This window comes from Canis lupus, chromosome 25, assembly GCF_003254725.2.
Source record: "Canis lupus dingo isolate Sandy chromosome 25, ASM325472v2, whole genome shotgun sequence".
Taxonomy (NCBI): domain Eukaryota; kingdom Metazoa; phylum Chordata; class Mammalia; order Carnivora; family Canidae; genus Canis; species Canis lupus.
In genome coordinates, this window is record NC_064267.1 from 2,129,410 (window position 1) to 2,152,934 (window position 23,525).

The window sequence follows — 23,525 nt, forward strand, 5'->3', positions numbered from 1 at the left end:
TCATAGAAAAATTATAAAATTGCAGTAGCACTTGTGTTAGTGGACCCTAAGTACTGAATCAGAACCTCTTAGCAAGTCAAGTTAATAATTTTCAAGCATATTTCTTTAAACATTGGCATTTTGAGAGAAGTTGGTAGGAAAAACAGGCTTTAATAGGGAAAAATAAAATCTTGTAACTATTAGATTTAAAAGTCTGAAAATAAAGTCTTTCTAACATTTCTCATTTAATTGTTTCAGACAGTTGTTCTGTCTTTTTAGATAACAGTCCTTATGTAAGATTAGTGTATTTATTGCTTCACCTGACTAACATTACTGCTAGTCTCATCTTAAAATGAAGATGAAAATAAATATTTCATTAAAATATTTTTGTCTTACAGAGCTCAGAAAAACAACTGAGATACAAATGTTGCATTTTCTTTTTTTTAAGATTTTATTTATTTATTCATGAGAGAGACAGAGAGAGAGAGACAGAGAGAGAGGCAGAGACATAGGCAGAGGGAGAAGTAGGCTCCATGCAGGGAGCCTGATGTGGGACTCGATCCTGGGACTCCAGGATCACACCCTGGGCTGAAGGCTGGCACTCAACCCTGAGCCACCCAGGGGTCCCGCATTTTCTTTTTATTAGTAGGTAAAACATGATCTATTTAATGTCAGTAGGAAAAAGTGCACAGAATCAGGAATTTTAGCACTACATATTTTGTTGAATGTTACAGACTTCCTGTTAGCTCTCTAGTTCCTAATGCACACAGGCAGGTTGTCAACACCTCTTGGGTCCACCATAATTCGCTGCCAAGGTGATGATGATAGGAATCATTCTGAGGTTCCAGTGTACATGCTGCTCATTGATCCATCTATCCCCAGTGGCATGAGCCAGGCAAAGAATCTTTTATTTGGTGTCTGATAACCACTGCCCACTTCTCTGTTTTGTTTTGTTTTAGCAATCATGCAATTTTCCTTGGGATTCAAAAGGCAGTTAAAGACAAAAAGGAATGAGTATAATACAAGGAACTTCCACTAGTTCCAACTAGTCATCCTTACTAAGTGATTATCAAGTTATCCACCTAAAAAAATCGTATGTTATAACACCAAATCTCACTGTTGCTGCTAAAAACATGTATAATTTTTTGGGTGGATTTTATAAAATATGCCCAATTATACGTAAGTTATAAATAGGCAAAACTGTTGATTCGCCAAGCAAAGAGGAATGGACTTCAATTTTTTTAAGATTTTATTTATTTATTTGAGGGGGGGAGAGAGGGGAAGAAGGAAAGAGAGATAGAGAGAGAGAGAGAGAGGGAGGGATAGCAAACAAGCAGGGGGGAGGGGCAGAGGGAGAGGGACAAGCAAACTCCTCATTAAGGAGGGACCCCAATGAGGGGCTTGATCCCAGGACCCTGGGCTCATGACCTGTGCCAAAGACAGATGTTTAACTGAACTGAGCCACCCAGGTGCCCCTTCATCTTGTGAAAAAAAAGAAAAAGGCTGTTGTTTTAAATTGTTGATATGCTTCTCAAACATGAGATAAAACTAAAAAGGACAGGTTATATTTTTAGAGGATTAAAATAAGACAGATGAAATACTAAACTTGTTTTGGATCAAAAATAAAGATTTTCTTTTTATAGTTAACACACATACCTACTCTGAGTATAGTGCTTATCTATCTTGTTACTTATAGTGTGATCCATGGACTAGCAGCATAAGCAACATCTGAGAGCTTATTATTAGAAATGCAGAATTTTAGAAATCCCAGACCCACTGAATCAGAATCAACATTATAACAAGATCCAGGAAAAACTCATGTGCATTAAAATCTGAGAGTAGGTAGACACATACTAAATACTTCATAACTCCACAAGGACCTTTACATAGGTGCCCATTTTAATAAAGGATGAAGAAATGGCATATAGACTGTGGAGGCCACAGATTAGTCCACATTTTCATATAATGTGGTGGATGGGACAGTTCAAGTGCACACAATGCTCAAAAAATGCTCTTACTTGGAGATACAAATATTCAGCTGGTAAACCATATATGTTATAAGTAACATTATTAGATGGGGCAAAAAGAATTCTGGAAATTAAAAAGCTTACAAATTAGGCTTAAACTTACGCTTTTATTTTTTTCAAAAAGAATTAATTATTAAACAAAACATATTACTTTGATTTACTGAGTGAAACGACAATTGCATCTTTTCCTCTGGCATGAAAAAATGGCACAGAGGTCAAGCAAGGTACTTTTGGAAGGAGAGAATAGATTTCATACCCTACCTCTGCCACAGAGCAGCACGGGGATCTCAGGCAGGTTATGAACCTCCTCAGTTGCGGAGAATTTAAGAAGCACCATCGTGGGGTAGTTCAGAAAGTTAGCTCCGGGGCCAAATTTCAGCTCTGCCCCTTGGTAGCTTTGGACATCTGACAACCTCTCTGTTTCTTTACCTGCATAATGGGGTTTATCAAGACACTCCTCTTATGGGGTAGACTATGTAAGGTATTGGGCACTAGGGCTGGCACATAATAAGAACTCAATAAATGTCAGCTATGATGGCCACTTCATAGTCCATTATGTAACACAATGCCTGGCACTGAGTAAGCACTCAAGAAAATATCAGGTTGAGTCAGCAAACAAAGTAAGTCGTTAGGAGTAAGAGACAAAAGTAAAAGTACCTAATGTGCCTAATGAAGTATCTTGTTACTTAGTAAATGCTCAATAACTGGCAGTAATAAAATCTTTGAAATTCAAACACCCTTATGAAATGCAAAGACATATTTAATTTATTAATGGGTTATATTGGTTATAAAATGAAAAGTTACCTCTGATAAAAAAAAATATATATATACACTTCATGTAATTCATGGTTTACTAGCTGTGCTCCTAAAGGTAAGTGACAGTCTGCCTTTAGAGATCTTGTAAGCTATCTAATTCTAAAAGTTCGTAAGTCAAAGTGGAGGTTTTAGGAAACAGGAACATGAAACACATTCATTGTAGAGCTTCCTGGAGGCTGCCTTCCTCTTTAATCTGCCTTCTATTCTCTATCCCAGCTTGAATCCTACTGCCATCTTCAGTGATTGATGGGTGTGGGCCACACACAGAAGTCTTTCCAACTTCCTATCTCCCCAGGTTACTAAGTAACGTGAGGTTAACCAAGGAGAGTTAAGAACCTTTGTAGAATAGCTGGAACTCATCTCCACTCATAGGAAATAAGAGTTCACAGAAAAAATAACATTGGGAGAGAAAAAGAGCTCTTGTTTGACATTTTAGGATTCAGCTTTAAAAAGAAAACGAAGAGAAAAATGTGGAAAGATTTCCCATTTCAAAATATCTTTCAACTGTTAACTTTTCCATGAATTGCGTGGATGTTGTGTATGTGAGTAAATTGAGTATACCCACCAGGAATTCAGGCAAAATGCAAATAGGTGAAGGCATCCTTAAGAATTGCTAAGGTTCTCTGTGTTTTAGTTATTTTCCCCCTATTCTCAAGCACAAAGCACAGTTAAGGCTCATCACTCGCAATAAGTAAAACAGGATGAGATTCCTGGTCTGCAGAGCACGTGTGTGTGTGTGTGTGTGTGTGTAAAGAAAACATGCTCCTAACCAGAGAGCAACAGGAGTGCTTTCAAAGGTTGGCACAGAGAGTGTAAATGACAGCTGAGAAGAGGTGCGTGCAAGCAGAGCTGCTCTGGCTGCCGAAGGTCTGCAGGTGGACCAGTTCCCCTTGAGCTAAGTAATCCTAAGAGATCCGCAGACCGTAGTGTGAAAATCCCTCTTCTACAGTTAAAAAACAAAAGCACTCTTTAAGAAAAAAGGGAGTAATTAATATCCAGCATCCAAACATCAGAGGGAACAAGGTGGGTGGGTGGGGACTGTGGCTGTGGCTAAGGCATGGTTTGTGCTGTGTGTGTGTGTGTGTGTGTGTGTGTGTGAGTGGGCATGTGCGAGTGCATAGGGATCTACTCATTAAGGCTTTTGCAAATTTTCAAATAATTGTTTTGCAGACAAACACAGGATTGCTCAGTTTTTATTCTTTTTTATTGCCAACATTTTCCTAGATTCCTATCTTAGCTGACAATGAAAGCTCTTTTACCTCATGAAAATTCTATCAGCCTAGATGTCTATAAAACCCACAATACCAAAAATAATATGATTGCTTGGGGTGCTATCACTTTTCATCAATATGCCAAATATTTTGTGCCATGTTAGTCTTTAAAGTTACCAATATACCTACTTTTCTCTATTTTATGCCTCCGTGAAATTGAATGTGAGCTTGGATTGGCTTGAAAAAAGCCCTTCTTTTTTGCTTTTGATTCTCAGTTTGATTTAAAAGGGAAAAGCAGCAAAAAAGTATTTAATATTTTACTGTTGGTTCTGAAGAAAAGTCATAATGTACATCTTTTATGTATTTTTTGTACTTTTATGCAACTTTTTGTGACCTGTGGCAGAGCATTCTAATGCAACAAATAGTAAATTACACTTCAATGCGTAATAGGTTACTGAATGTTTTTTCATTTGCTTATTATTAAAGTGGCCCTCATATATTTTTACATTGACATTCCTGCAGATTTGTATCTTATGGTTAAATTACAGATTCGCCTAAGCCTCTTCTAAGGTCTAGTGACGTTTATAACTTTTTAATTTATGAGTGGTTACCGTCATTTTTGTAAGGTTAAATAACCTTATAGAGAAAGATCATATGTAGGTAGAAGGTTTGGAGAGGTATATGCAACTGGTTACACATTTCCTATATTTGCAGCCTTTTGTCTCTGTGATTTAGCCTTGACACAAAACTCTTGACAGATTCTTTAGCAGTTAAAGAACCTTTAAATGTCAACATTCCCCTAAGCTTTAAATCTAGAGCAGTAAACTAAACATATTTTAATCATGGTAAAATTATGAACTTTCACTAGAAAAAGGGGGATTTTGAGACAGAAGCGCAAATTAAACTTACTTATAAATGAAGTCTCTCCCAAAAACCCTCTACGTTTAAGAACGACATCTAGAAATTTGGAGTCCTCATTGATCAGGTAATATTCCTTTTCAAAGGAGATCCATGCCCAATTCAGACGAAAATGTTGCTTGGTTAATTTGTTTCCTCCTAGAAAACAAAAATTTAAAGCCCCAAATCAGTGCTTTCTTGAATGAATGACCTTAAAAATTCCACGGATGACTTTAATGATGCAACGTTAAGAATCACTATAGTTACTTGGTTTGACACGCAGCTCCAGAGCGCACACCTGGAGATACGGCTTCTGTTCGGCGACTGTCCTACAAAAATACAACAGTCGACATAATCCGTCACAAAATTCCTTGATCTTTAGAAGGCAACATGGGTAAGGAGCACACAGGTAAGGAGCAACCGGGAAGGAAGGGGCACACGGCGGCGTCCAGAAGCAATTCCATCAAGTTGCAGGATTACCCACACTCCACAAGGTGTCGCCGGAGAGCAGGTTTTCTTTCTGAAGCGGGTCTCAAGGCTCATTTGTGGGGTTAAACACACACACACAGATTCACAAATACCTTTTTCTGGTTCACCGAGCAATTGGGTGGAAAGCTTTAATTATAACCACTTAAGAAAAAACAAATACCGCTTCTCCGCCTCCCTTCCCCGCTCTACCCCACTCCACTCCTAAGAGCAAACAGCTCTTTTCATTGACTCCATCTCCTCTCCAGATAAGGCTCTGGGCCCCCACCCCCACGCCCACCACCCCGGAGCCAGCCTGCCAGCAGGAGCTGCCCAGCTGTGTAGGGCCTCTCCAGGAGAAAGCTGCGGGCCGGGAACATGAGAGGAGGAAGGGTTATCAGCTCATCACTCTGCAGTATCCCTCCACTTCCTTTGATCTACACCAATTATTTCAGAGTAAAGTGAGGTTTATAAACAAAGGCCTTGGTAACGTCTTTTAAGTCTTTCTGGAAAAGAGTGGGAAGAAGCCCAAATAACAAACACAGCCAGAGGCACCATTTTAACTCTAGTTTCTTCTCTTCTGAGTTCACACAGAGAGAGCTACTCTAGAGAAAAAGAAAGGAGTCAGGAAAACCTCAGGACTTTAATGGACTGAGGGCAAAAAAAATCCGCACAAGGGGAAACACCGAGAGAATGAGTACACGAAAGAATGTTCATCTTGGCTAGAAATTTTTAACATAAAAGTCAGAGTGACTTTGAGTTATCAGTTGACGAAGAAGAACACTCAGTGCAGCAGAAATTATTTAGGGAAGACATATTTTTAAAATTACTGTGTTCGTGTCCTACTGTTTGGAACATTGCTTCTAAAAAGTAATAGGTAAGGAAGACGAGAATAACATTTGATCAATTAAATTAACAAAGAAGACATTTCGGATTTCTCACTGATTATTATATGAAAGCACCTTTGTTTTCTCTCTCACTTCGCCATCATTTAGATTGTGACTCCATCGAGCCCCAGATTTTTTCCCAAACTTCTTGTCGTGCTGTGCCAAGTCATTCCTTGTCCATCCTGACACCTCTAGCCTCACTCACGTCACGGTGCTTCTATACAGAAACATCCAGTCACACCCAACTTCTCTGAACATGCTGGTGGTGCTTGCACAGGCTCTGTCTCCTGCTCAGAACACCTTTAGCTTTTCTGCTGCTGTGTTTACTTCTACCTCTCTACCCAGTGATTATAATTCTTTGTCCACATGCCGGTATGTGCTTCCTCTAACTGCCTGAGTTCCTCGGGACAGGACTGGTCAAATTCATCCTAGTTTCTGAGTCCAAAGTAGGGGCTGCGACACAATAAGGATTGAGGAAACCTAGGTAATAAGTATGATTTTTAGGAGTAGAGTGTCTACTTTGTGACTCCTGCTTGTTTTATTCCTTTTTTCATAATGCTTTTCAGCCAACACAAACCAATAATAAATTAATTCTTGAGTTTTGACTGTGGGCAAAAACACCTGACCTCTTCAGTTAACGCTTGTGCTCAACAAATGAATTTTAGTTGATAGTTCTGAATACTTTATTGCTCTTTCCCTTATATCCAAGAAGAGATCACAAAGCACCCAGTTTCTCTATTTCTCTAAATTCTGACACTCTTTAGCTAATTGTAAGATCTGATTCTAATCCTTTCCTTAAATATTCCAGAAAATATCACACTTCTAAATATTCCATATCTTAGGAATATTTAATCAGTGAGGCCTTCACATTCTATATAAAACAGCCCCAGTGCAAACCGCAGCGTGCTCTAGGCCCATATTCTGATTAATTTTTTCTCCACAGTGCTTCCCATAACCTCGTATCCTATATATGTTTACTCTTTTGTCTATTCACTTTGTCTCGCCCTTTTGCAACACATGAGCCAGGAGGGAAGAGATTTCCTTTTGCCTAACTATTAGAGAAGTGCTTACTAAATGAGTGAGACACACTCTACAGTCTCTGTTGAAAGAAATTCAGCATTTTATTTTTTTTTTAATTTTTATTTATTTATGATAGTCACAGAGAGAGAAAGAGAGGCAGAGACACAGGCAGAGGGAGAAGCAGGCTCCATGCACCGGGAGCCCGACGTGGGATTCGATCCCGGGTCTCCAGGATCGCGCCCTGGGCCAAAGGCAGGCGCTAAACCGCTGCGCCACCCAGGGATCCCTGAAAGAAATTCAGTAGCGCTTCATTTCTCAGGCAACATTAATATCCTACATAAATGTAACAGAACTCTTTTGGTACTGAGTCTTTTGTTTGAAAAAAAGAAGTAATCGTTTTTAATAAAGGCTTTCTAAAACGTCCTGCATACTTCTATTCTTAAACCCTATGTGAAGGTTTTAAATGATTACCTATGAATGTAAATCACTGGGATTTGTGTTTATCTAGACATCCCCAGGGATTACTGATGATTCAGGACCTATTTAACCCTTTCCTTCCGTTATGAAGTAGCTTGCATGGTTTTAGGAATAGCTAACTTCATCTCTACTTACAAACGTATAAAATTTTCTCGGATTGATACTTATGTTCCAGATGAATGAAGGTGCCAGGTTACTGGTTAATCAAGGGTTTCAAGAGACACACAGCTAAACAAGTTTGCCAGGATTTCATATGTCTGCTGCTTTGAGATTTTATTTTATTTTTTTTTTAAGATTTTATTTATTGATTGATGAGAGACACACGGAGAGAGCCAGAGACACAGGCAGAGGGAGAAGTAGGCTCCATGCAGGGAGCCCGATGCAGGATCGATCCTGGGACTCCAGGATCACACCCTGAGCTAAAGACAGATGCTCAACCGCTGAGCCAACCAGGCGTCCCGAGATTTTATTTGAAATAAAATTCAGAAATAGTACCAAGAAACTTCGCTCTTGGTACAGTGACATGTGCTAGGAGAATTGTTTTAAATGCTTAGCATTCACTCTAAACCTGGGCTTTATAAATACATATTTTGCTAGAAAATATGAAGTTAAGTGTATAAAGCTTAATGCTGAATAAGTAAAATGCTACATCACCTCTGATTTATATTCATGTGAATCCTACTGCGTTTTGGAATTTGTAAAATCTTAGGTACTATTTCTCATGCAGGAGTAGTACAGGGATCTAAGGGATAAGCTGCAGTTTATTGCAATTCTTGTTATTAAAACTGACCTTGCACAGTTGAACTTTGTATTTTATCTAAAGAATGAAAAGACACATTATTTATTCATTTATCACATGCCACGCAAACTCCTCTAGAACCTTGATATGTGGGAATAATAAATGTTAATACTTTGACTAGCAATCGCTGCAGCTTACTGAATGTGAAATTGTAGGTGAAATTAACGTAAGCTATTGACAAATTTTTACTGCAATTTTACTTATTACTTACTTTATTATTTAATTTCATTTTGGGGGCTTATTTTATTACTTTGTTTAGTTTCTAGAACAGACTCTGTCATCTGTGATGCACAATGAACGAGTCTCAACGTCTCACTGGAAACAAGCTAAAGTCCCTAGCTGTGTCATAAATCCATAACAACAGGTGCCTGACAGCTGATAACCACACTCCCATAGGCTTTGTCCCCAAACCCTGACACTAAAGCCATTAAGGGTTTGATGAAAAGACCTCTTTTGAACTTTTTCCAGCTGGTCTTTAGGATTCTTCATTTTCTTTTTCAATGGGAACACAATAAGGTTTTTTTTGTTTTGTTTTTTGTTTGTTTTTGTTTTTTGTTTTTTTTTTTAGAATAACAAAGAATCACAACCTTCAATTAACCCCCCCTAAGAACACAGAGCTGCCTGCTTTCTCTAAAGACAAATTACACATCTTCAATACAAAACTAATGCCATACCTCTGACTTGTTTTGGTCAGGGTAATTTCTGGGTATCCATTTAGCTTTGACAATTTTTTAAAAATGTTTTCACAAGTATTTTTCTTGGAGAAAAGTTAGTTACTGATAGAGCATAATTCTATTGGTTAGCTTTTTCTAGCTTGCTAACTTTTTGTTTGCCCAGAATAAAGTTCAAACTGAAAGCTGAAACTGGGAATCAACTGTACAGCCATTTTAAAAAGCTGGACATGTCTTCTAAGTGAGCGATAGAAATAGATATTTATATTAGAAAAGATGAAGGCAATGGTATTACCTCATTTACTGGGAAAATTAGGTGACTAGAGCTTGAAGCAGTTTTGTTCCTTTGCCTTAGAAGGCAAGGACAGTGGTTAACAACCATGCAGGTACCATCAACATCTGTGTTACTATTTATAGTGAAAATCAAAAACTAAAGCTAAAATAAGGGATTTATTTCATTGCCATTTCTGTACTAGAATGGTCTTTTTTTTTTTTAAGATTTATTTATTTATTTGAGAGAGAGAGAGCATGTGAGCAGAGGCAGAGGAAGAGGAAGAGAGAATCCCAAGGAGTGTGGAGTTCAACGCAGGGCTCGATCTCATGACCCTGAGATCACCAACTGAGCTGAAACCAAGAATCAGACACTTAACTGTCTGTGTCACCCAGATGTCCCTAGGATGATCTTTTAAACTTTGCTTTGCCTTAGAATCTTCCACACAAGAAACTTTAAGAGCTCCTAGAGCCCTGTCCTTTAGTCCTTAGGTGGATTTCAAAGTTTACTGAAAATCCCGGATGCAAAGCTGAAGTCAACTTGGCTTTGAAACATCCCTCCCCTTACCCCTGAGAGTTGACATTCAATGATGGGAGATGGCATAAATACACATATGGCTCCCCTCCATATTCTGAGAACATACAGAGAGAATTTACAGGATGACTTTAAGTAGGCTCCATGCCCAATGTGGGGCTGTAACTCACAACCTTAAGATCAAGAGTCACATGCTCTACTGACTTAGCCAGCAAGGCACCTCGATAATTTTTAACCTATAGGACAACAATATACACAGGATGAGTTCTGGTGCAAAATACCTCCTAATCCCTCTAGAGAATCTCACAATAATTTGTTCTGGGATCTCGGTTTAAGCATAGCTCCCATCCAGGATTCATGCCTATCCATGTTTGTTTGCAGAACTGAAGTGACAGACTCTATGGAAGGTGACTTTTTTGGGCTATAAAGGAGCTTCTGGAGAGAGGGCTCATTGTAAGAGACATGGATGGGGATACCTGGGTGGCTCAGCAGTTGAGCATCTGCCTTCAGCTCAGGGCGTGATTCCCAGTCGGGGATTGAGTCCCTCCCTCATCCGGTTCCCTGCGAGGAGTCTGCTTCTCCCTCTATGTCTCTGCCTCTCTTTGTGTGTCTCTCATGAATAAATATATAAAATCTTTTTTAAAAAAAAGTAATAGACATGGATGTGTCAGCCACAATAATGTAGACTCTGTACAAAGTCTTTAACATTGTGGCAAAGTAGAGATTCAGAATTAAGTGTGAGGGTGTTAATCATCTCTAATTCATGCCCAGGCTTCTGAATGAACTTTTGGTTCCCACGAAAAGAGAAAACCGTAAGTGGAAATTTATTATTTTTGAAAGATTTTATTCATTTGAGAGACTTTGTGTAAGCAAGAGACAGAGGAGGAGCAGGGGAAAAGGCAGAGGGGGAAGGTGAGAAGTAGACTCCCCCTGAGCAGGGAGTTCGACGTGGTACTCCATCCCAGCACTCGGGGATCATGACCTGAGCTGAAGGCACAGGCATAACTGACTGAGCCACCCAGGTGCCCCTCATAAGTGGAAATTTAAAGAGATACTTAATCTCTTTCACACCAGGTTCAGTGCAGGGCTCTTTTGAACATCCTCTTCATTTGATACACAACAACAGAAAAGTTCACCACTGGCGCCCAGGCCTGGTGGCTCCTGGGGCTGTATGCAGGTCCCTGCGGCAGGGCAGCGGGACACAGATACTGGGATTCCAGGCAGAGCTGTGGTGACACCATAGGGCTGCACTTTTTATGGGAAACACCCTTGAGTAGAAGTATGGGCTTGACCAACCAGAATTGGCACAACACAAGAACTGACCAATCATAAGAGATCCTGGCCAAAAACAACTGGAACTCAATCTAGTACAGGTGTAAACGGGCTGAATATTAGGTCTGCACTGGGGACCTTGAAAACACTCGGAGGGGAGGGCTGGACACAACGGAGTCATAGCGTCATTTTGGTAATACCCACATCATCTCAATGCATGTCACAATAATAACCCTGCCAATGAGGCATTCCGACATTCTATGAAAAAGGAAAATACTGCGGGCTAAATTATTAGCCTTAACCAAGTATGTGATAGATCAAGGATTCACTTGCAGCCTGCTAGTATTCTTTCTATACTTCCTCTGAGTAACCAGATTAACTTCATTTAGGTCTGTGTTCTATTTACAGATGACTCCAACTTCATTTTAATTTGCTCTAATTCCCTTTACAAATGAGTGCTTCAGAATAGAAGCAAACCTGGTGATCTGAGTGTGTTTCCCTCTACCAGCAGCAAACCTTTTCATGCTAATGAGAAGTGAGGCCGACAAAAGGCAAGAATCTGGTGGGAAAACAAAGGGGTGTTAAGGAGAGTTTCCAAATATTTGAGGCTGAATCATAGAAAAGTTAACAGGAGCTACTAGTAAGACCCGCTTGTTTTATGAATGAATATGGGGCCATAGCGAAAAGCCAGGAAGCTGGAAGGAAAACGCTTCCAGGCTGAATGAAGTGCTCCGTCAGGGCACAGCTAGGTCAGAGGGGCAAGCCTGAGCCTGCAGAAATCTTCCCTGTTTCATTCAGCTTGTCCGCCTCCCCAACCCCATCCTCCCCACCCCCCACAAGGAATGGAAAGTATTTATTTTCAGCCCCTGTAACAAAAAAGAAATGAGAACAATGAATTTACATCTCCTAACCTTGGGCTTAAAAAAATATTTCCTTAATCTAAACTTAATTTAAAGGTGCAAAACTTTGCATTCTTATTTAGAAGTTTAAATCCAGTGGAATGAAGGCCTCCCCTGCTGGTATGCACGGCCCAGACAAGGAATTCAGGTGTACATCCACAGAAGACAAAGGACAAAGCAAACATATAATTGCAAGGTGAGCTCTCATTTACAGCATGCAGGTTACTAGATGCAATCAAAATTAAAAGCTAACTTAGTCCTCTCAATGCTGTGCTCTGAGCGGCCAAGGAAACTTTGTTCTGAAAAACAAAGTGTGATTCTGTGTTTTAAACAAGGACATAAGGACATAAACTAATTCAAGAAATAATTATGCAGGTGAACAATACAAATATAAACTTCAAGCATTTTGGAGCAAGAAGGAAGGCTGGATTTCATATTTGCTTATTTTCTCCCAGCTGCATTTTATCAAAATCCAGAAAGCTGTGATTTAATTAAGATTAGCAAGCAGCCATTGGCAGAAGAGAAGTAAAACCTAGGGGTTTTCAGGTCTAGTCTTGTGGACTTTTTATTTAAACTGTGATTTCAAATATTGTTCAATATTGAACAGACAAGAGTCTGGCTCCCTGCTCAGCCGAGTGTCTGCTTCTCCCTCTGCCCTTTTCTCCTGCTTGTTCTCAATCTCTCTCTCTCTCTCAAATAAATAAATAATCTTTAAAAAAAGATTTATTTATTTATTTTTATTTATTTATTTATTTATTTATTTTGAGAGAGAAAGAAAGTCCACACACGACTGGGGGTGTAGAGGGTGGAGTGCAGAGATTCCCCAGCAGACTCCTTGCTGAACGCTGAACCCATCATGAGGCTTAGTCTCAACACTGAGACCCTGACCTAAGCTGAAATCAAGATTGGTCTCTTAACCAACTAAGCCACCCAGGGGCCCCAACAAATAGAATTTTAAGAATCCCCCAAACCCTATACTTTCATAGAAACAGTAACTGCTTTATCAAAAGCTGAGTTAAGTTTTGTCAAGAAGATCCACACCTTCTCCTGCCTCTGGGGAAAGGAAAAAAAATACAAAACAAAACACCTGGTGCAGCAAGACTTCTTGCATGCACTGCCTGAAGGCAACACATTATATAAATTTACTAGATCTCTGGCAACACATTCTTAAAATAAATTTACTAGCCTGAAGGTCTCTGTTCAAACCAGAGCCTAATTCCTTTTGTGGCGCCAGACATCTCCCCCACCCCAGGGAAACTCTATGGGGAAATGAAAGCAGTGCTTGGAGCACCTCTCCCAGTAACCGGTTTAGCACCATTTAGTTAATTCCCTGTGAAGTGAGGTTGTTTTCTAATTCCTATTTGTATAACAGCACCAAGCACATAACACATAGCCATTGCAATTAACAAGGATTACAGTTTGAGCTACATTTTGGATTATCTTTTGAAAGTGTGCTGTATCCACACTGAGAGAAAAATATAAGAGAATAAAACCCCAGAGGTGCCTTAATCTGTTAAAAAAAAAAAAAAAAGAAGAAGAAGAAGATGAAGAAGAAACCTTCTTTAACCTAAATTGTTTCTATTATTACTGAAATTTAAATTTGATGGCTGGGGGATCCCTGGGTGGCGCAGCGGTTTGGCGCCTGCCTTTGGCCCAGGGCGCGATCCTGGAGACCCGGGATCGAATCCCACGTCGGGCTCCCGGTGCATGGAGCCTGCTTCTCCCTCTGCCTGTGTCTCTGCCTCTCTCTCTCTCTCTCTCTGTGTGTGACTATCATAAATAAATAAAAATTAAAAAAAAAATTTGATGGCCGGGAAGGAGGGATGAAGATGGAATGACAGCATAAGAGCCATTCTATGAATTAAAATACGGTGAGTGAATTTTCACCCAGAATCCTGGAATATTAGAGCTGAGAACACAATGGAGACACTTTAGAATTAGTCTGTTACTATAGCTGTTTTCAAGTCTTGAGTCAGGACACATGTTCATAGGTCTGTTTGTGCTCAGCAGCAAACATCAAGATTTGAAGTCTTGATTTCTAGACTTAAAATTTATTTATTTATTTAATTTTATTATTATTATTATTATTATTTTTAGACTTAAAATTTAAAAGAAAGATTGTGGGATCACATCTGGTTTTCTGGCTATTGCTCCTGTGCTAAACTACAAAAGCCTTGTCTTTGAGGTCTGTCAAGGAAGGAAGGGGAGAGGGGTGGGGAATGAAGTAGACTATCATCAATGTCATGTTTGTTTTCCACATTCTCTTTTCATTTATTTCAGATTAATTTTACAAAGCTAGCTTTTGTACTTAACTTGTGTATTATTTAATTAGTCAAACCCTTTGGTGATTGCTCTGATCCCTTTAAAATTATTCCAGTGCCACAAACACAGCCCTCTTTTTTTGCTGTCTCTGATTAATATAAAAGCCACTCGTTTGCATAGTTAGCTACTAAAGGAAAAAAAAAAGACATAATAAGTATAAAGACAAGTCAGTATGGTCTTAGAGCACCAGCCCTTGTAGGAAAAAGATTTAGCCAAATACAGCATTACAAGAGTGTTCTGTTTTGTTTTTTAAAGATTTTATTTATTTATTCATGAGAGACACACAAAGAGAGGCAGAGACACAGGCAGAGGGAGAAGCAGGCTCCCTGCGGGAACCCTGATGCAGGACTCCATGCCAGGACCCCGGGGATCACGACCTGAGCCAAAGGCAGCTGCTCAACCCCTGAGCCACCCAGCTGCCCCACAATACTGGTTTTTGAACAGAGCTCACAGCACATGTTGTGAAGTACAAGGATAGTTCACATGCAGTCCTCTCTAAGACTTAGACTCTAGTAAGGAGGGCAAACCAAATATCCTACATAAGTTATAATACAAAATGTAAAGGTAAACCGGTGAGCGTGCAGTACCTCTGAACCACCCAGAGGAGGGAAGGGAAAGGAATCACAAGGAAACAGGTTCCAGAGAAGGAAAGCATGTGCACCAAAGTCCAGCTTTGTGGGGTTTGCAGAAATAAAGTGGGGAAGGAAGAAATAACCTGCAAAGTGAGGAACTACTAAGGGACATGGGGTAGATGAAGACATAATCTGAATTCTGCCTAAGAAATATAACTTGGTAGAATTATTTAAGGAGTCATATGAATAGAGACAGACTAGGAATCAAAGATACCATTCACATATACCCCACAAATACCTCCCCTGCACAATGGGATTTTTTTGACAGCGGAAGAGAAAATCTGCATTATGATATAAATGAGTCTATAAATATTGCTGTAAGGAAAATAAAAATTTTGTATGCATTAAAAGAGCAATTCCTAAAATATTAAAATTCACCCATGAACAAACCAAATGGCTAACCAAAGATGCCCACAGTAAGCAGCCAATACCATGAATACTCGAACTACAGACCTGACATAAAGTCTTGCCAAACTACCACATCAAAGAACTCCTTATTAAAAATTTTTTGGCAACTAACTTTGTATGGATGGAAGTCAAGAAAGACTATCTTCCACTGAATTTTACCAAAGTTCTACAGTCTACACTTTCTAATAAGTATGTTTTAGAAAGACATTCATGTCTTTTTAAAACTTTGCAAAACTGTCCATTGCGTTTAGACAATAATTTACAAGTTGGATGCTCTTGCTTTCTAACCAGAAAGTTTAAAAAATTTTTAGTGTTTAATTCACTACCCCTGTCTGTTTAAAGAAAACTACTCATACTGAGGGAAAAATGTTATTATAAATCAGAAGCCATTATTAGTAACAATGATAAGGTATTCTAGTGATCCTTCAATAGCCATCTGGGTTAAAAACTTTTAAGTAAACATTGTCAGCAAGCTTTATGAGTAACTTTTGTAACAAACCAGGATGAGAAACTAAAACCTTTATTTAAAGGTCTCACAATTTAGGCATGCTATGTCCTCAGGGCTTGAAATTTTAGGCCTTATTTAAATATGCATAAGGGATACCTGGGTGGCTCCCCCGTTGAGGTCTGCCTTTGGCTTAGATCCTGATCCCTGGGATGGAGTCCCACATTGGGCTCCCCACAGGGAGCCTGCTTCCCCCTCTGCCTGTGTTTCTGCCTCTCTCTCTGTGTGTCTCTCATGAATAAATAAATAAAATCTTTAAAATAAATAAGCATAAAATCTGAAGTCATAATACATTTTTTTAGTTCTGAAGAAAATGGTATAAAGGAAAGTACTTTAAGAGCTCATTTATTTTGAGCAATAGAAAGAAACAATGACTACATTTCTTGGAAGAGTTTTGGGCCTAAGTGTTTATTTGGTAAAAATCCAAATGCATACCACAGGTGAAAGTTTCTCTCTCTCTGTATCAACCAACTTAAAAAAAACATGATTAGTGTGACAAATTCTTTTAGGCCAAGATAAACCATACAAGTCATAATATAAGCCTAAACAAGTAGTTCTCAGTGTGTGGGGGGAGGGGTGATGGGAGAGAATAAATGATTTTGCCCCGTGGGGACACTGGGCAATGTTGGGAGATGTTTTTGGTTGTCATAACAAGGGAGAGGGCGGGGAAGCTACTGGCACCTAGTGGGTGGAAGCCTGGGGGGTGAAGACCAAACAATGCACTAGATAGATCTCTCTCCTCAAAAATGAATTAGAATTATCTGGCCCAACCATGCTATGGAGAAACTCTGGTCTAAACTTACTTTGTACATTTGTGTGTGTGTGTGTGTGTGTGTGTGTAATTATATACATATATTTACACACATGATATATATATTTTATTTTTTTTAAGATTTATTTATTTATTTATTTATTCAGAGAGAGAGAGAGAGAGAGAGGCAGAGACAGGCAGAGGAAGAAGCAGGCTCCATGCAGGGAGCCCGACGCGGGACTCGATCCCAGGTCTCCAGGATCACACCTCGGGCTGCAGGTGGCGCTAAACCACTGAGCCACCTGGGCTGCCCCATATATAAATTTTATATATGTGTATATATATATATATACACAAATATATAAATATGTAATATACACATACACAACCTAACATAAACATATTATCTGACTTTACTCTTTAAATTTCATGTTTCATTCTTGATTGATAATACATGTGGTCAAATGATGGACCTGCCTCCTCTTCTTACATGAATATGCAGAGCTTTTTTAAAACCGTTATGGATGTGGAAAAGTTACTACAACAAATTTTATGCTCTTGTTGCAGCAGTGAACCAGTAGTTTTTCTACACAGTCAAATTTATGGCCAGTCCTCTGGGAGGTAAGGACTGAGAATCTTTAGACATGCACCAGACTGGGGACAGCTGGGTGGCTCAGTCGGTTAAGCGTCTGTGTTCGGCTCAGGTCATGATCTCAGAGTCCTGGGATGGAGCCCCATTTTGAGCCCCACATAGGGCTTCCACTCAGCAGAGAGCCTGCTTCTCCTCTCCCTCTGCCCCTCCTGCCACCCATGCTCTGTGTCTCTCTCTCAAACAAATAAATAAATAATGCACAAATAAATAAAATCTTTTAAAAAAAAGAAATGTACCAAACTGTGTCAAAGTGATAGTGTATGCATGATTTAGATTTTAGTAAGAAATAAAATATGTGGGTAATGATTTCCATTCTAGAGCTGTTGAGCAGATGACATTTCACTAGGATGCCTCTGAGCTGAGAGTATCAAGCAGAAGGGCTTTTCTGAGGCAATTACAGTAAGAAAGCAGACCTAGACACTGAACACAGGCCAGTCAACTTTCCATGACTTTCCAGAGCTGAAAGAAGAAACGTTGAATATTCAAATTCCTGTGTGTCCTGGCATCTGCACACATATACATGTGCACGTGTACACAAAGCCTTACTTTGCTTTTACAAAGAATAAAAATACAGTCTAAAACATTCTCCAAAAAATATAGAATGCAGAGCCCTTTATACCGTTTTCCAATGCGCGATTCAGGAAAGCATTTCCCAAAATATGTTTTTTAAAACCTGTTTTTCCTGTTAATAGGTATTATGTTTTAAAAAAAATCACTCTGAGCCAATGAGGAAGGAAATATCCTGGGATTAAGCGATGCATACGGAATTCTTTACTGCCACATGTCTTAGGGTCTTTAATAGGGAATGTATACTAAGACACATGGAAGGGATAGAGCCTGCAGTATTTCCCAGTCTCATTTCACCAAATGGAACCCATTTTTGAAGGTATCATTTTGAAGGAACCCGTGTTCGTACTTTGTGACAAATTGGCTCTGGGTATAAACCATTTAAAATCCAGATATGAGCAGACTCTTGCACAGTATTGACCACATCCAAGTAAGATAATTTCCAATTGTCCACATTTGACAGCAAAGGTTGGAATCTCACATCACAATTAAGGAGCTCTCCCTGTCTATTTGCTCTATAAACTATGGTTCAAGACAGTTCTGTTTCCTAAACTAGATGGCAAAGTAAACATGGCATGAGTGCCAACAAAAGTAAACTAATTTCACATACACACAACTGATTACTGGTCTCCTTGTTCCCGAGAGACCACAGGTATGGTCAGAGACACAAGTTTTGCTTTTTTTTTTTTTTTTTTTTTAATAGCTTAACAGTATAGTGTCCCAGCCATGTTTTTTAATTAGTCAAATGCAGGATCAGATGTCACCAGAGACAAAGATTAGGATTTTGGCTAGTTCCAAAAAACACAGCTGAAATCACTAACAATGTACAATGAGCCATGTCAGCCTCCCATTTTGAGTTGGATCTTACTCCCTGTGGATATTTGAACCCTATGATCTGCTCAACTCTGATAAGGGATTTAAAGGCTTACTAAAAACAATGCTTCTGAAGCTATTAAAACAACCGGCACGGGAAGAACAGACTAAGCCGGGTTTTAGAAAGAGGATAAGGCTGCAACAAAAACTTCAAGGCTGATAAACAGATAAAAACAATGTGAAAGCACATTGTTCCCTAGTCTGTACTTCTTCCTCACCCTGATCAGTAACCACTTCCCATGAGAGTGACAATAAATGCAATAGTTCTGCACTCATCAATTTTAGAAGGAAGCGGAAAGACATCTTTGAGTCATCAATTCATATCTCAACGGGCTGCTGTAATGATATTGGCCAGTTCTACCAGGAAATACCTTTTCTTCACTGAAGAACCAAATGAATTCCACTACTGGGTTATATATGTCTGGAACTGTACATCCACCAGGTGCTCTGGAGATTTAGGGCAATGCATGAGTACACACACACACACACACACACACACACTGGGCCATTAGGAAACAAAAACGGAAAACCTCTAGAAGATAAAATTCACACAAAGAGAAAACCAAATCATGAGTGCTTTAAAAAAATAATAGGAAAACTATCTTTGAGGAGTATAGAAGCTTCCCAGAATGCTTTAAGAGAGGAACATCTCATAAATCTGTGAGTACCTTGCTGATGATAAAGGGAATGAGATGTGGGGAACACCGTATTTCTTCCCTTTTTTACTGTCTTCTCTCAGTGGGGAAGGGCCAGGATAGGAGGGGGATGGGACTTAAACAGGAAATCCCTGAGAGACATTAGAGAAGCTGGATACAATGAATTTGCACAAGGGAACCACAATTGCCCTAGCTCGCACTATGGTATCTATGCTAGCTTAGAAGGCTGCACCTGGCCAGTATTTGCAATTCTGCCCTGGTTTCCACCAAAGACCCAGGCACAGACGCCAAGCAGGCAAGCTTTGTGTACCTCCTGTCTTGGCAAGCTTCTCTTCCACACCTTGACTTGTTCTCTGGGGTGGTCAAATCCCCTTCTGGGCATTTAAAGTCCTCGCTCCTTGCAAGCTGTCCCTCCAGCTCTGCATTTTCATTCTTTACTTCTAACCTAATTACAAATTCTTGTCCCTGAACATTGTCAGCTATGGGACAACTTAGGTTAATTACATTTTTCACCCTTAAATATGCATAATTTTATTTTTGCAAGGCTTCTTATTAATGAGGAGCCTCTTGACCTTACCTATCCTTTTCCTAGAGGAGACATTTTTAAGTTCCACTAACATTGTTGCCTACTCTATATTGTTATTCTTGGCTAATCTAGAAAGGAGAAAAATTCATAAAAACCATACAATTGACAGATGAATGGATAAAAAAGATGATATACCCATAATATCATATAAAAATATATTACTCAGCCATCAAAAAGAGTTAAATCTTGCCCTTTGCCACAATGTGGATGGAACTAGACGGTATTATGCTAAGTGAAAGAAGTTAGTCAGAGAAAGACAAACATCATGTGATCTCACTCATGAATTTAAGAAACAAAACAGATGAATAGAGGGGAAGGGAAGGAAAAATAAAATAAGATGAAAAAATGAGAGGGAGGCAAACCATAAGAGACACTGAACTCTAAGAAACAAACAGAGGGTGGTTGGAGAGGAGGTCGGTTGGGAATGGGGTAACTGGGTGGTGGGCATTAAGGAGGGCACTGGATGGAATGAGCAATGGGTGTTAAATGCAGCTGATGAATCACTACATTTTACCTCTGAAACTAATAAAAAAAAATCCTATCACTGGTTTGCTTCATCTTCCTACCACCACCCACTGCCCCCACCCTTCACCCATGCCATTACTAGAGAGAAAGTTTTGGCTAGAAAAATGATCTTAGTACTGTGAGTATAAATGTGAGCACTATGTTATGGCAAAATCCGGATGAGAGCCTCATTGCTCTTTATGGCCAAGACAGCTAGACAGCATTACAACTCTTTCACTGGGAAGAGTCTAAAGACACATGGAGCTCCAGCAGTACTCAGGTTTCTTTCCTACTTATGCACTTGTTTATAGGCCTCATCAAAAAATCAAATAGTCCTGGGATGTCAGGAAGAAAAGAGTCCCAAGTTATTCAGCCTCAGTCTAGAGTTCCTGGCTTGCACGAATGGTTTAAAGGCCAAGTGAGGACAGATGACTGGACATGAAAGCAACTGTAAGAGTTCTAGAAAACAATGTATCCCTGTACATCTTGTAATGAGTGTTTGTGCTGCCCTTAGTGAGGCAAGATTCCCTTACGTCTATGTACACAGATCACAAGAGTGAGAAATGGGACTGGATTCTTCAGACAGAGGGATCATGAGGACTTGAATGTGTGCATCACCAGAGTGTGAACTTGGCACAGAGGCCAAAAACAGAGGCTAGTCATGAAAAGCCAGAGAAAGGAGGAAACATGAGGTAGGCAAGCACGGGCAGGCAGGAGTTCTCACTTTTGCCCCCAGCTCTGTTCTAAGAATACAGATAACAGCCCCACGCTGACCTTGTTGGCCTCCTGGTTCCAATCTGTGCCCAGGATATATTGGATTAAAAAAAGAAAAACCCAGCTTTTCTACGGGCAGGATTTATATCCAAGGTGATCAGAGAGAACAGTGATTAGATGAATGTGCCAACCTAGACTTCTTAGGTCACTAGAGAAGGGGGCAAATTATGAGAAGTATTTTAAATTTTAATTTTTTTCCCTTCTTAAAAATATTCTGAGAAAACCACAGAGGAAAGGTGAAAGTGACCCTCGTGTTTTCAGGGAGCTGATTAAGCACCAAGCCTGATCTTTAGAAGTAGTTGTACCAGAATGAAAAATAAAGAATGATCTTATGAGATGTTAGGGAATGTACCCAAAGCTTTTAAATATGGCATGGCAGTCCAAGTAATTTATTTAAATGAGGTGTGTTTCGGGATCGGCTTTGCAGCTGAGATTGAACTTTCTATGAATATGTATCACAAAATATGAATAGTGTGTTCAACAATACTTTTTTCTTTTTTTTGTTTCAAGTATTTATTTAAATTCTAGTTAGTATATATCACAATAAAGGTTTCATGAGTAGACTTTAGTGATTTATCACTTAAAAGTAACAACCAGTGTTCATCACAACGCTTTTCTTTTTAAAATAAAAATACGCTTTAAACAGAATTTAAAATAACTGAATGAGATTAAAACCTGGTTAATTTATGAATAGTTACCTCCAATCTTCCAGATTATACCATTTGTGTTCCTTTTAGTTCCACTTTCTTTGCAGGCATCAGCTTAATATATGAGGATTTTTGGGCCACTCTTCCGAATTCATGTTTTAATGGCCATGACTAAATTAATTCTAAAAAAGTAAATTAGCTTTAGAGAAAAACAAGATGTAATCTAAATGTATATTTTTGACTTCTGGTGAGGAACAGGTAATTCAGTGAACTTCTATGTCATCTTGGTTTATATAAAAACTAAATAAATAATGGCTGTGATTTGTTACATTAGATCCTCTGAGTAAAAGTACTGTTGAAAATCTGCCTAACACCTAGATGAGGAAGGTGGCATTCCCTTTTTAAAGAGGTGACTTCTTTTCTATAGAATTATTTGTAATTATTTTAAATTTGGTAACAAGTTGGAGTCATTCAGAGAAAAACTAAGGTTTGCCCATAATCTATAAGCTAGAGCTGTAGTAATTGAATATTTTAGATGCTTTTGTTCTGAAAAACATGGATGTTAATAGTTTATACTCTTACCGGACACTTTTTAAAAAAAATTTTTATTTATTTATTCATGAGAGACACACACAGAGAGAGAGAGGCAGAGACACAGGCAGAGGGAGAAGCAGGCTCCATGCAGGGAGCCCGATGTGGGACTCGATCCCGAGTCTCCAGGATCACGCCCTGGGCTGAAGGCAGCACTAAACCGCTGAACCACCCGGGCTGCCCTAGCGGACACTCTTTAAATTCAAAAACATCTGTGTGTTGACTCTGTTCACTTTATCTTTTTTCCACCTCTCTCCTTCTTTATTTGTAAGATTTAGGGGAATTTGTCTTTATATGTTTTGTTTCCAAAGTATTTCTTTCTTTTTTTTTTTTTTTGTTTCCAAAGTATTTCACTGACCTTCAGCGATATATTTACCTGTGATCGTTTCTATCAAAAAAATACATGTACACCCATACATTGCTACCTGTTTTATTAGCCCATTTACTGTATAGGTAGTTATGAGTAGCTACCATGTATGGGGCACTGTGCTAGGTGCTGGGGACATGGATACAAAAGGCAAGCTCATGATGTAGTAGGGGAAAAGACAAAGGCATCTCTACTGCCCTGTTTGGTAAGGATAGAAATATCGGAGAACAAAGGGTACTACGGGTGTTAAGAGGAGGCACACAGACAGGCTTGAAGGTGCCGGAACAATGATGAACAGCTGTTATTATGCTGCTCTGTAATAAAGTGATGCCTCACGGCTTACTGAGAGTTTAAGGCTTTCTGTACTGACACTAAATAGCCCCCATTGTGCCATTTGAGTTTCTGGGTTTGTTTTAAAAAAGATTTCTCTTCCTTCCACTATTCTAAATAGTCTGCTGTCACTTA

The 23,525-nt window shown here is 39.2% G+C and overlaps 1 protein-coding gene across 1 annotated transcript in view; it reads right to left on the minus strand.

Annotated features, from left to right (window-relative positions):
- Nucleotides 1–23,525, minus strand: part of FREM2 (FRAS1 related extracellular matrix 2) — a 165,836-nt gene that overhangs the window by 86,708 nt on the left and 55,603 nt on the right. The window contains exon 3 of the mRNA XM_025462413.3: nt 4,943–5,089. Coding sequence (XP_025318198.3) covers nt 4,943–5,089 — 147 coding nt within the window. The remainder of the gene's footprint in view (nt 1–4,942; nt 5,090–23,525) is intronic.